This window comes from Danio rerio, chromosome 5 (genome assembly GCF_052040795.2).
Source record: "Danio rerio strain M-AB ecotype USA chromosome 5, GRCz13ab, whole genome shotgun sequence".
Lineage (NCBI taxonomy): Eukaryota > Metazoa > Chordata > Actinopteri > Cypriniformes > Danionidae > Danio > Danio rerio.
The window spans coordinates 62,633,429-62,646,913 of record NC_141025.1 but is presented as its reverse complement, the minus strand read 5'-3'; the positions used below and the strand labels follow the sequence as shown (position 1 = coordinate 62,646,913).

General features: G+C 33.1%; 1 protein-coding gene across 6 annotated transcripts in view; it reads right to left on the bottom strand.

Moving 5' to 3' along the window:
* aatf (apoptosis antagonizing transcription factor) overlaps positions 1 to 13,485 on the bottom strand; it is a 28,453-nt gene that overhangs the window by 14,792 nt on the left and 176 nt on the right. Inside the window, exons 2-7 of one of the 6 annotated variants that reach the window (XM_087252161.1) lie at positions 11,319 to 11,492; positions 10,786 to 11,220; positions 9,988 to 10,125; positions 3,414 to 3,528; positions 1,524 to 1,761; positions 1,277 to 1,441 (exon numbers count right to left, since the gene is read on the bottom strand). In XM_087252161.1, coding sequence (XP_087108287.1) covers positions 1,277 to 1,441; positions 1,524 to 1,761; positions 3,414 to 3,528; positions 9,988 to 10,125; positions 10,786 to 11,220; positions 11,319 to 11,492 — 1,265 coding nt within the window. Of the gene's footprint in view, positions 1 to 1,276; positions 1,442 to 1,523; positions 1,762 to 3,413; positions 3,529 to 9,987; positions 10,126 to 10,785; positions 11,224 to 11,318; positions 11,493 to 13,485 lie in introns of all 6 variants that reach the window. The other 5 variants (XM_087252162.1, XM_087252163.1, XM_087252164.1 and 2 more) reach the window with 5 other exon arrangements.

Here is a 13,485-nt window from a genome sequence, read left to right as displayed (position 1 = left end):
AAGCAGTGGAGAAAAGCATTTAGTTTAGCATTAAATGGGTTCATTTTGTCCTGAAACAAGGAGTTCATTGCTGTCTCTAAATCATGTTGCACTGTGTCAGTTAGATAAGCAGATTACATTTGCAACACTGGAGAAGAGAGGGTTATTACCTGCTCTTCACACACAAAGTAGGCCTACCTGAAAGTGCAAATTTAAAAAGGCTCAATAATACATTGTACAGATCTTCAACGCACTCATTTCTTCCCTTTGTGCTGCTCAGTTTTGAAAGTGTCCGTCGATAGGGCTGCACGATGTCTCAGTGATGCATCAATCGTGCCAAACATGCACAGACTTCTCTCATCCTTCCGACTGATTTTATTCTTCTGAGGGGAAAACTTTGAGTGCTGCGAATAGTTTTATAAAGCCTGGCTCATTGTGGTCAAAGTAGTGTAACTGACAGGCGCAATATGGATTGTCATAAACAGAAAAGGATTTAGCCTAGTATAGGTTACTCTCAAATGGAACATTGCATTTTATTTATATTAAGATTTTATTTAACAGACCAGTTTGTGTTTTTATAAGGGTGAATATAAGTAGCCTATTACAGTTTCCAAAAAAAAAAAGTTAATTAAAAAAGGAAACATAAGCTGGGCCACAACAGATCGATGCCATAACGAATGCTAAAATAAATGTAGCCTAGTTTACAGCAAGCATCATATGTTTAGTAAGATTGTGTCGTCTGTCATATACAGTAGGTATAGGTATAGGTCTGTTATTTTACTAAAGAAGACACATTATTTGAGTTTATCACAGAACTACAGAAACTGTGCCTAAAATAAATGGCACAAAATCGGGATTGCATCTGTATCGGTCGATACTCAGAATTTTGATATCAGGATCGGAACCAAAAAAAAATTTCAGCACATTTTCATTTTCAGCACTTTCTTTCACACTCCATGACATTGATGACTCAAGGTGTTGTTTGAGCTTTAAAATTCTTAAATTGCCCATATTTGTCTAAATTAAGTGAATTTGTAATTGTCAATATATATATTATTTTCTGTTTTCAGCTCACGCCCATCGCAATCTGAATTTGAATACAGAAGCGATTCTGAACTTTTGAGAATCACTATGCATCGATGAATCGAATCTTAATTATGTTATTAAATATATTTAAAACTTGCTGGCAACAAAAATGTCAAACCTTAAAGTTTTTTCAATATTAATAACATTAACAACTACAAAGTACTTAAATTTAATAGAGAATAATTCCTGTAAAAGCAGAGCAGTGTCTGACCTCTCCCTCTGAGATGGTGTTGTCTATTTCAGGAGTAACTGGCTCTGGTTTCCCCAGGACTCTGTATTCAGACCTGCGCGTCTGTGTACGCCTCACCAGCCTCTCTTTGTCCATTAAAACCTGTTCCACCTGCGTCAGGATGTTCCTGTCAAATGCTCCAAAACCCTGTGTGGCGGAAAACAAAGAGATTGTAAATTACTAATGAATTTCTACAAGTAGCTGACAAGCAGTGTTGTTATCTTTTTACCTTATTGTTCTTCCCCGTTGTTAGCCGTGTCTTGTCATACCATTTCTGGAGAGTAGTATCACGATACGGTTGAAATGCAGCAAAGCGTTTGGCCATAAAGTTGGGATAATCTGCCATTTCCAGTTTTCGTTTGGGAGGTCCGTTTCGAGCTGCTTTCTGTTCTACCTCTTGGTCATCACCTTCATTTTCATCCATATCATCTTCACTATTAATCTCTTCATCATCATCTTTAGCACTGCTGAGCATGAAAAAGGAAAATAGGTCACCACTTGAATGATGTTGTTAACCAACCGGTAACAAACCAACTTTTTGCTTAAACTACTGTAATTAGCTGTCAATTTATAGCTGTTAAATTATAATTTGGGTTAAAGTATTGGGTTGGATTTGGTATGCTAAATAATAACTTACTTTAAAAGTGATTATAAACATTTAAACGTATATCTTAGTAACAGTCAGGTAATAAGCCAGTAATAGATTTTATGAATTGTTACTTTAACTAAAACACAGGTGTCAAACTCAGCCTCAGCTTTGCACAGCTTAGTTCCAACCTTAATTAAACACACCTGATCAAACTAATTGAGTGCTTTAGGCTTGTTTGAAACCTATAAATTGGTGTGTTGAAGCAGGGCTGAAACTAAACTGTGCAGGGCTGCAACCCTGAGAGTCTGACACCCCTGAACTAAAGTGTTACAAAAATTGTAAACTACTTCGTGTAAAATCTTCAGAGTAAAATTTACTCAGTTCAGAGAACATTTGGTCCCTCTCCAAATTGAGCAAAATTTACTCAGCAGCAGAGTTAAAGTTAATGAGACAATAATGGGGTTAATTAAGTGATGATTGAGCACTGATGATGAACACCTGCATTTTACTGTCAAGATAGCTAAAACATATTGTGTTAATTAATTTTTTTTTACTTTTCATTAATATTTCACAATTTGCATTTAAAGTCAACAAAAAATATTTTTAATTCTTTATATATATATATATATATATATATATATATATATATATATATATATATATATATATATATGTATGTATGTATGTATGTATGTATGCATGTATGTATGTATGTATGTATGCATGTATGTATGTGTATAAACACACACACACACACACACACACACACACACATATATATATAATATATATGAAGATTATGAAGATAATATGATTATGAAGATAATATGACAAAAGAGTTTACAAACAGGATTTTATTTGATATGTTTGTGCTTTGTTCTGCTCAAGCTTAAGCTGATTTCTAAGTTTATATATTAATGTACATTTTCAGTGTTGAAAGCTTCAAGAAACATCAGTTGCAACACTAGATAACCGGTTTCAAGGTTTACTGCGGTTTGAAAAAGTCAAGGTTTTAAAACCACTCAAATTTTCTACCATTATACCGTTATACCATTCCTAAGGTTTATTTATGTTTTTTTTAAATGTATTTTTTATGATTTGCAAAAAAATCTATTTTTGAAACTAATGAAGATAGCATATGTCATTTATTTAGTTATTTTATTTAACCTGACATGTTTACCATTTTAAAATATTATAAAAATTTCCTAGAATAAAATATATTGTGTTCAATGGGAAAAAAAAAGTTCTTGTTTGTTTTACCCAGACATTTAAAAATAACTTTAAGAGCAGTACTCACAATACCTTGATACTGTGAAACTGTGACATTTCTATCCAAGGTTATCATAATCAGAACTAAAACCAGCCCGTGTCTATAGCATTCTACCTATCAATTGGATGGAGTCTGCTACACCATGGTCTATTTGTGGTATGTTTTGTTAAAATATGTAGCCTTTTTCAATGTATAAATGCTCTCATAATATTTTATTCAACATTATATTTATTTAAAAGCTGTTAAAGCAGATTTGTTACCTGCCATCCCCCCAGGTTTTGCCCTGAGAGATGGCTCTTGTTTCCTTGTTTTGGTGGAGCAGCAGATCTTGAAGTTCCAGCAGAGACCTTTGTAGAGCCTTGAGAGCTTTATGACCTACAACACACAGATATGGGCTTATCAAACAGCACGTCAACCATGACATCAATTCGGCACACTTTTGTAAAAGCAGGGCATTTACAAAACCCACCTCTTCTCATCCTAGTCATTTGTTGGAATATCAAGCCAATTCTATGTGTGTTCAATAAGAAAAGGTCAGGAGAGGGTTTTCTTCAATGCCAAAGTATTAGTAATTTATTAGATGAATAATTCGATGACAGACCTCTGGGTTACGTTACCCTAATGCAATACAAGAATTACATTCAAGAGGTTCGCAACTAACATATGTTTCCCTGACTCCAGCATATATACACAACTAATATTAACAGGTGGAGTATTGGTGTAACGTCATTTATCAGTCATTCTGCAGTCCTTTGGCTCTTATACCCCAGACATACTTCCTCTATCTGCAACCCTTCTCTGCATACCAGAACTGAACAATTAAGTGCATCTTCAATAGATTTCACAAATTCTATAAGCATCATGCTCCTTGTGACATGTCTAGACCTCTTATTAGACAGTAGTCTGGAACAATGGCCCCCCGCACTTAATTTAATCTTATTCTGCTATTTCCCTCTTGTCAGCAGTTCCTTCTAAAAGTATGCAGAACAGTAAAAAAGAAGAAGTATGCCTGGTCAATATATGGTATCATACAAAAGAAAAAGATTGATTAATCTGTTGTTAGTCTAATAATTTTTCTAATAAAAAATAAAGACACAAAAGTAATTAAAAAAAAAAAAAAAAAAATATATATATATATATATATATATATATATATATATATATATATATATATATATATATATATATATATATATATATATATATATATATATATGGGTTTTCTTTTGGTTTTTTTTTTGTTTTTTGTTTTTTCCCACACATTCTTGCACTAAACTAGTTAAAAAAATTCAAGAAGAGTAAAGAAATTAACTCAACCACCTAAGGCACACAAGCCATCAAACAAGACACTGATTCCAGCTGATAATGTCTAGATGGGATACAGCTTCGAATACTCATGTCAATATACAATAAGTTGTGTGTTTCTAAATTCATTGCATTTAGGAACAGAGATTAGGTTTTTAAAGTGAATGTGTACCTTGGCTCTAAGGGTCAAGTCTTGGTGTGATTCTGGAGTCAGATAAAGTTTCAGTAGCCATGTCAAAGCAGTTAGTAAATCAGCATACTATCATCTCAAAAACATTGCAAGAATCAGATGCTTTGTTTCCAGTGAAGACTTAGAGGCACATTCAAATTAAGACTAAAAAACACATCTGTTTAGCTGTGCCTTTACCGAATGAGAACTGTACTACGTCCTACAGACCGCACCATTATTCATTTCATTCTTTTATAACCTTTTTCACACATTTGAATTTGTTTTTAGTCAAAGTCAAAGTCACCTTTATTGTCAATTCAACCACACAGGCTGTACAGGGCATATAGAGAATCGAAATTATGTTACTTTCAGAGTATTTATGAGTATTTGTTTTTAATCATTTTTAATATTTATATTTTCTTATACTTGTCTTTTTTATTCCTGTTTATGTAAAGCACTTTGAATTGCCACTATGTATCAAATGTGCTATAAAAATAAACTTGCCTTGCCTTTGTGACACCATACAACAATAATTGATATTTTTACATTGGGGTGGGGGTAGGCGTTAATAAAACACAATTTAATGGGTAGTGTAATGAATAATACTCTGTATAACTAATGTTTTTGCATTACTGTGAGAGTTGAGTTTAGGGTTGGGGTAGACGTTAATAAAATACAATTAATTTGTAATTTAATAAACAATATAAATAATTCTCATTATCTTTAACGGATTAACTTTCATTAAAATGCCTTAAATAAAACCAGCCATCTGTTGAGGAGGAAATGTATCATACCATTTTTTTAATCTTGGCATATATGTAAATGCACTCGTATTTATATACCAATGTTTGGTATTCATATAAAAACATTGGAGTTGCTATTAATATAAAAACATTAGTATATTAGCATTCATATAAAAAACAAGTCACAGCTCTCGAGCACACAGTTGAACCTGGAAACCAAAACAAAAACCAAAAAACATTAAAACCAGGTCAAAGCTAAACAGCTTGACAGAAAAGCAAGGAGAAAAATTAAATAACCAAGGCAAAACAAAAGCTAAGAAAAAAAAGCAAAATCCTCAAAAGAATGTGAAAGCTAAACAGAAAACAATAAGAAAAAAAGCTAAATAAAAGGAAAAAGAACACCAAATCCAAACTGCATAAAAAAAACAACCAAAGAAAAAAGGTAAACAAAGTTAATCAAAGCTTTACAAAAAATATTTTTAAAAAAAAATAAAAAATCTATGCTCTCTTTATACAGCTCTTTAGCTAAAACGGCAAAACAAATCACCAAACAAGACAGAGCTAAACAGAAAAATTATAATTAAAAGATAATAAAATAACCAAGGCAAAAACTGTAAAACTAAGCCAAAAAAGACAAAATGAAAGTCAATGATAACCAAAAAAAAAAAAAACAAGGCAAATAAATTCAAAAACAAAGTTTTCTGTTAAAAAAATAATTAAAAATAAAAAGTTAAATATTTCAAATCTTTTTTAAGAAAATGTACCTGCTCATATGAACAAACCCATGCAGCATATGATTAAATTCACTTTACATAATGAGCACAAATAAACAAAAAAAGGCTGAGGGGGGTTTGCACAGATTGTCATCTTTACTGCTAATCAAAAGTGCACATGCACAGAAAACCCAGTCCCTTTCATTCCAAAGCAACACACTGTTCAGAATTCAGGAGGACGGCCCCACATCAATCATTTGCTGGCTAAAAGACCAGTGCAATAAATATGCAAATGAGAAGCAGGCAGCCTCTCCAAGCACCCAGATCTGCTTGAGAAAGAAGGTGCACAAATATATTAATTGCTCAGAGCCAGAAGACTCCTGATATTCAAACTGCAAGTGATGTTGGGATTGTGCTTCCTTGGGGGGTGTTGATTGACTGCACAGGAGACGTCAAGTTTGAATGACTATAAAGCTGGAAAATTTGACTGCATTGTAATATGATTTCTTGGTGATGTTGGACTCAAAATTAGACTCAGGATGGGATTTAAGCTTGCTTATACCAACATTGTAATCATTTGATTTAAAATACAATTCAAAAAATTTTTAAATTATTTTGCAATAAAATAATCGTTTTACTTAATTGTTCCTGCAATTTTTGTCTGCAGTTTTATACTAATGTAGGTTGAAGACTTTAAGATCTAGTAGGGCTGGGCGATACAGCTATCACAATATAATGTTTCAAATCATTCATTATCGATAATTTTTATTTTTATTTTTTTTTACAATTTATTTAGGAATATTAGGATATTTAAATTAAACCAATTTATTTTAAGTTACCAACTTTACTAAGGCAAAAGGTTTTAATAGTCAAAAACAAAAAATAAACAAAAAATTCTCGTCTCTTATTTCTTAAACTAAAATAAACATGAGTGCTAAAAAGACTCAAACTTAATAAATAAAATGTTGAAAAAGTATAATTGCTGAACAATCATCACAAATGTAAAAGTTGATCAGCAACTGCAAGGTGTGAATAATAATGATACAGTAAACCAAGAACTCTGTAAACTAAAATTCTGATAATCAAACCTGAACTTTCAAGTAAAGGAAATAGACATCATTTAAATACATATAGCAACATTTTAAATTGTGAAGTTGAATGACTACATTACCCCCTATAATAAAATATCTTTCAAAATATCTTTTAGATCGCTTGTGGCTGGATTGCACAAGAAAAGAAACCAAAAAGCCACTCTGGTGACATCCTTGCATCCTTTTTTTTTTTTTAATTTACAATCTCTTTATTGCTGCTTGTCATGACACTAATTTTCACGTGTTGTTATTCTGGCCAGAGGTGGCGTAATCTAACCGCACTCCTTTCACATGTTGTGTCTAAAAGCATGTGAAAAGCATGAGAAAGTGAATTTAGTTTCATTCAATATGCACTTTGTGCTTGTATTCCTCTGGCGTATCTCATAACTAGGTGACCATTAGCCATTTTTTCAGCGGATGTCAACAAAACAAACAAACTTTTGCTCCAGTTCCTACACTAGTTTGTATTTATGAAGAGAATAAAAAAGCACTGCAGTGTTTGAGTGCTCTGCATTCGTCAGAGTCTGTCATTACTATCAAAATATGTATATTGCATACAAAGTGTGAAGCAGATTGGTTAGTTCTACTTACATAAAATCGTAGTGTGCATGTAGCATTCTGAAATGTTTTCAACTTTAGTTGCACCTGGAAATGCACAACCCCTATGCGCCTCAATTGGAAATAGCTCTAAGCTTAGTGGCATTGCCTCGAAGGTGCGCGCTCAGCAGCAACATTTGAATAAAGCTATGGCGCTGCATACCATAACTTTATAGCAAACTTTTTATTTTAAATCATTACTGGCAATGGTGTTCAGTCAATAAATCTCGATACCGTCAAAAAAATTTGTAAAACATTTTAGGCAATTAAAAGGACACTCCGAAAGCAAAAATGTTTGCTTTATTTTGCGATTCTTATTTTTCAAAAACACCAAGAAAGATTGCAAACAGCTTTTTTAAATTTAGAATCTTCTGCTTTGGTAAAGAGCTTTTCAAGGCCTTAACTTTGCCTTGAAAGGGCAAATTAAAGGGTCACGAAAGACCAAAACACATTTTTTGAGATGTTGCGTGCCCCACAATGCTAAAAACACTATAAGGAGACACATATTTCACAAAAAAAAGTGAAATTTGTTTTTTTTTGTGTTATTTCGAGCAAAGTCGTTCTTCCGGTTTGAAAAGCAATTTTGAAGCTGCACCACGGCCATGAGATCCCTGTGTAAATTACCAGATGTAGACCGGATGTCTGTACCGGCGGGTACAACGTGACGTCTTTGAGCTTTCAGCATTAACTCATGAGAAAGACTTGGTTCGAACCAATCAGCACGCTCAATTTTGTATGAGGGGCAACTTCATTAATATACATGATAGAGTTTTTTCCTGTTACAGTGTTCAGAAGGCAGAAAAACGCCACATTGTGTTGACAACTGTAATTTAAACAAGTGGAAGATGAATAATTGTTTGGAGACACAGGTCGTCAGTGTTGCGTTTATAAATGTGCTGCAACAAAGGTTTTGTTTTTAATTCCCGGCTATGAAACCGCAGCATGTGGACTTATATGTGTTGTTTACAGTGGTCTGCTAACATATGACAAAAATAAGTTTGCAAAAAACATTCTACCCGAGTGCTTCTCACATCTGTAAATGGTAAATTCCAGATTTGCCGCTTATCTCCTTTAAAAAAAAAAAAAAAGAGGTTCCAATTGGTGTTAATTGTCCTGCCACTACAGATTTGGTATGTGTGTAATCAGTGTTCTATGTTTATGTTTATTCAGAGGCAAAACTAGTTAGTATTGTCAACAGTTTTTAAAGACATACCTAAGTTTACAGTAATATCACTACAATATTATGGACTGAAAGATCCACTGTAAATGCTGCTCTCCGAATGTAAAAATGTAAACACCTTAAATCAAACTATTACCGTCGTGTAGGATTTTCGTTGCATTTTGTGACAGGATGGACTATACACACATTGGCGCGGTTCGCTTGTAGTGTGAGTGTAAAACGTGCCAAAGCCCGAAACTGCAAGCGAGACGTGACTTAAGAAACTGTTTCATATGGATTTATTAATCAATCTTACTGTTCAATGAACGCAAACTGCCGTCGTTTATTAAAGACGGAAACCCCTCACTGCAAGACAGCTGCGCACCTTCAGCAAACCTCCTCATTCCTGCAGCACGAGGGCTTTATGACTGTTTATGAGCGACAAAAGTGGCGGATCTGTTCGACGAAATATGACTGCATGTTACCGTATCCCTTAGGACTGTTTGGCAAAATATTTGACTGCGTGTCACTGCATATCAAACGACTGAAACAATATAACTACAGAAATCTCCACTGCACTGAGCAAGAGCACTTAGTAAACATCGCAGCATCGATGGCGTAAGCGTGCCCAGGCGATTGTAATGTGAGTCAGGGGAGACGGGAAGGGGGACAAGCGTGCTTTGGCTTGGTTCGAGGCAACTGTGCATGGTGTGAGTACGGCCTTAAAGACTCAAAGAAACACAGCATTTTTACCAAACTTTTACCAACATTTTTACCAAACAATTTCATAAATAGTACAACTCTCACCGTCACTTCAGATTAATTTAACTTATCCTTGTAGAATAAGAGCATGAATTTCTTTTGGAAAAGAAATTATAAAATATTCCAAATTCCAACATTTTTAAACAGTTTTGTAGCTAACTTACACAATATACAATAATACAATAAAAACCCCTAACATTTTTATTCATTTTATGTGAAACATATAGGAAATAGTTAGGATACTGAACATGTTTTTAATTATAAATTCTCAGTCAAATAATGTAAATTCACTTACTATTTTTCAAAGCATCAGCATATTCAGCCCCTCCCCTGCTCTTGAACTCTGAGAATGTTTGTGGTTGTGGAAGTTGATTGGCTGTCACAAGAGCTTTCTGCATTTTGATCCGCCTTTCAAGCATCAGGTCCCAAAGGGCTGTGAACATTATAAAAAATAATTAAAAAAAAACATCAATTTAAATTCCACTTCTCAGATTACCATATGCAGTTAAAGTCAGAATTATGAGCCCAGCTGTGCATTTTGTTTCTTTTTGAAATATTTCTCAAATTATGTTTAAAAGAACAAGGAACCTTTCACAGTATTATCCTATAATATTTTTTTCTTCCAGAGAAAGTCTTGTTTGTTTTATTTTGACTGGAATTAAAGCTGTGTTTAATTTTTTTAAAACCATTTTAATCACAAGTATTAGCCCCTTTCAGAAATATTTTTTGAATGTCTATAGAACAAACTATAGTTATATGATGATTTGCCTATTTACCCTAACTTGTCTAATTAACCTAGATAAGTCTTAACTTTAAACTTAGCTGAATACTAGTATCTGGAAAATATCTAAAAGACATTATGTACTGTTATAATGGCAAAGATAAAATACATCAGTTATTAAAAAAAATAGTTATTAAAACTGTTTTGTTTAGAAATGTGCTGAAAAATATATTTTTTCCCCTAAACAGAAATTGGGGGACATTATACAAGAGGCTAATAACTCAGGAGGGCAATAATTCAACTGAAAATGACGGTTCAATTGTATATCTTGTTAGTTATTTGCAATATGCAAATGTGCACAAGCATCCATACCAAGCTGATTTTTCACGGCTCTCCCTTTTTCAACCTCTTCATCGACTTTCTCTTTTGAGAAGGTCCTCAAGCCTGATTCCTCCTCTTCTTCCATCTCCTCCTCGGAGCCTTCATCACTCTCTCCTTCCTCTTCTTCACTGTCAGCAGTTTCCTCATCTTCGTCACTGTCTCCCAGGTCATCCAATCCCTCTGTGAGTTTCATAAAATCTGTGCCCTTCATTTTGGAGACCAAGCTGGACATCTGTGAACCATCATCTCCAACGAGATCCTCGTCATCATCATTTTGATGCTCAACATCATCATCATCATCATCATCATCATCATCATCATCATCATCATTATCATCATCATCATCCATGCATTCCATGTACTTTTCCAGCATTCCACTTTCATCTTCATCATCAACACCATCATCATTATCATCATCATCTTCATCTGCTAAAAATGTGCAAAACATATTGTGAGTTGGACAATCCCTGCTTAACAATAAGCAATATATAAAGTATGTTAGTGGATTTCAGACAGAATTATACCTGATCCATCCAAATCTTTCTGTAGGTCTTTTCTGGATGTTGCCTTTCCACGATATCGTTGGTCACCATCAGCCAGAATGGCCCCAGAGCGTTTCCGCAGATGACCAGGTAAAAGCTCTTCATCGTTCTCATCACCTCCTTCATCAAACTTCTCTATGACTTTCGCTTTGGTGTCTGCAGTTCACATAAATGCTGGATTATTAACCTAGTTGTTATACATGAACATTTACACTACCGGTCAAAGGTTTGGGGTCAGTTTTATTAAATGTAAAAAAAAAAAAATGTTGGATACTTATACAAATTTTGAATGTTAAATTTTAAACTATATATATATATTATTATTATTAATAATATTATTAATAATAATAATATAATGAAGCTGGAAATTCATCTTTTAAAATCACAGGAATAAATTATTAAATGAAATTATAAACTTTTGAACAGTTATTTTATAGTGCAATAACATTTCACAATTTTACAATTTATACTGTATTCTTGATTAAACAAATGCAGCCTTGGTCCGCAGGAGAAGCTTATTTTAAAACATTTAAAAGTCCTACTGACCCAAAATTTTTGCCTGGTAGTGTATATTCAAAGCCATTTCAATATGTAATGCATAAAATTTGCATGCATGTAAGTTACATAGACTGATTAGTGAGTATATGAGGTATAATTGCTGAACTGCTTGTTAACGCAAGTATCTAATAGCAGATACTAAAGGTAATTAGGCATATAAACATGGTCTATACAATCAACTGAAATTAACTGTATCAGTATCGAAACTAAAAGTGATTTAACTGACATTGAAAATGGAGCAGTTGGCGACAGACAGACTTCATTCTTCTGATCATACTTAATGTATTGCTTTATTGTATATACGTGTTCAGAGTGTATAAATGCAAAAGGATGATAAGGTAAAATAAGTCAATCTTTATAAGAAAGTCTCATAAGTAAATATTAGTAATGCATTAAAATCACTAGTGAGAAATAGCCATATTATTGTTAATGTATAATTTAAAAAAAACACAATTGATTTTTATTGCTTATTAACTCCATTTAAAAGAACAATTGTATGTGTGTTAAATGTGTTAACAGGCACTAACAAAGAAATTATTACGGATTAATAAAGGGACTAAGCCAACAAGAAAATGAATGAATGAATAAATTAATTCATGTTTAAAAAAAAACTGATGCTTACTTTAGAGAGATAATATAATTCATAATGTCTTGGCCAGATTAATACGTGAAAATACCTTATTAAGTCTTCAAGAATTTGATGCTGTGATGAACAACAACTGCCAATACAATATTCTGATCGGTCCTAAAATACTCTTGTCTGTTAAAACTGGAAACTGAGGCTACAGTTTACACAAGTATTTGCATGCCAGAGACATGAAAACAACAACAAAGCATGAATCCATCCTGTTTTAACAGTTCAGATTGCTGCTTGTGGTGTTAACACTGTGTGGGATGCATAAAAAAATCATGTTAAACCCCCTACAAAAAGGGGTCTAACCTGGTAATAGCAAGAGACACCTAACAGAGAGGCCAAGTCCTTATTCCAGTTATGCATTTAACATTTGCCATAACAATTTACTCTAATTATGTCATATTGCTGCTATGCATTAAACACTTACCTTTCACTTTTTAAGTTCACAACATGTAATTGATATATATGGGTATTATAAATAGCTAGTCAAAATAGCTCAGGATAAGACAAAATATTTACAAAAATAATTAAATATGCATTGAAATGTTTACCACTTTTGTGACAGTTAAGAGGCTCAAGTAAATATATCATACTTTTTTTCTTTCAAATACTGTGGCAGTATCATGGTATGCTGGTGATATGGTATAACTGAATTTTAATATTCATATAGTAGTATACATTTATTAACATGATATTTAAAACCATAAAACGGCACATGTGTGTATCACATATGACTTATGGTAGACCAATATAAGCTAGAATAGATTAGAAAACAAAACAAAAACATTTATCCTTGTTTTTATTTTGACAACCGTATGTATTATTACTAAGCTTAAATAACGTCATTAATGTCAATAAAATCCTATGTAAAGCTGTTTCTCGGTACAGTTAGGCATGCAGACACATCGTGCCTTTATTTGACGTGATATATTTCCCATTATAGCAGCACTAAAACGT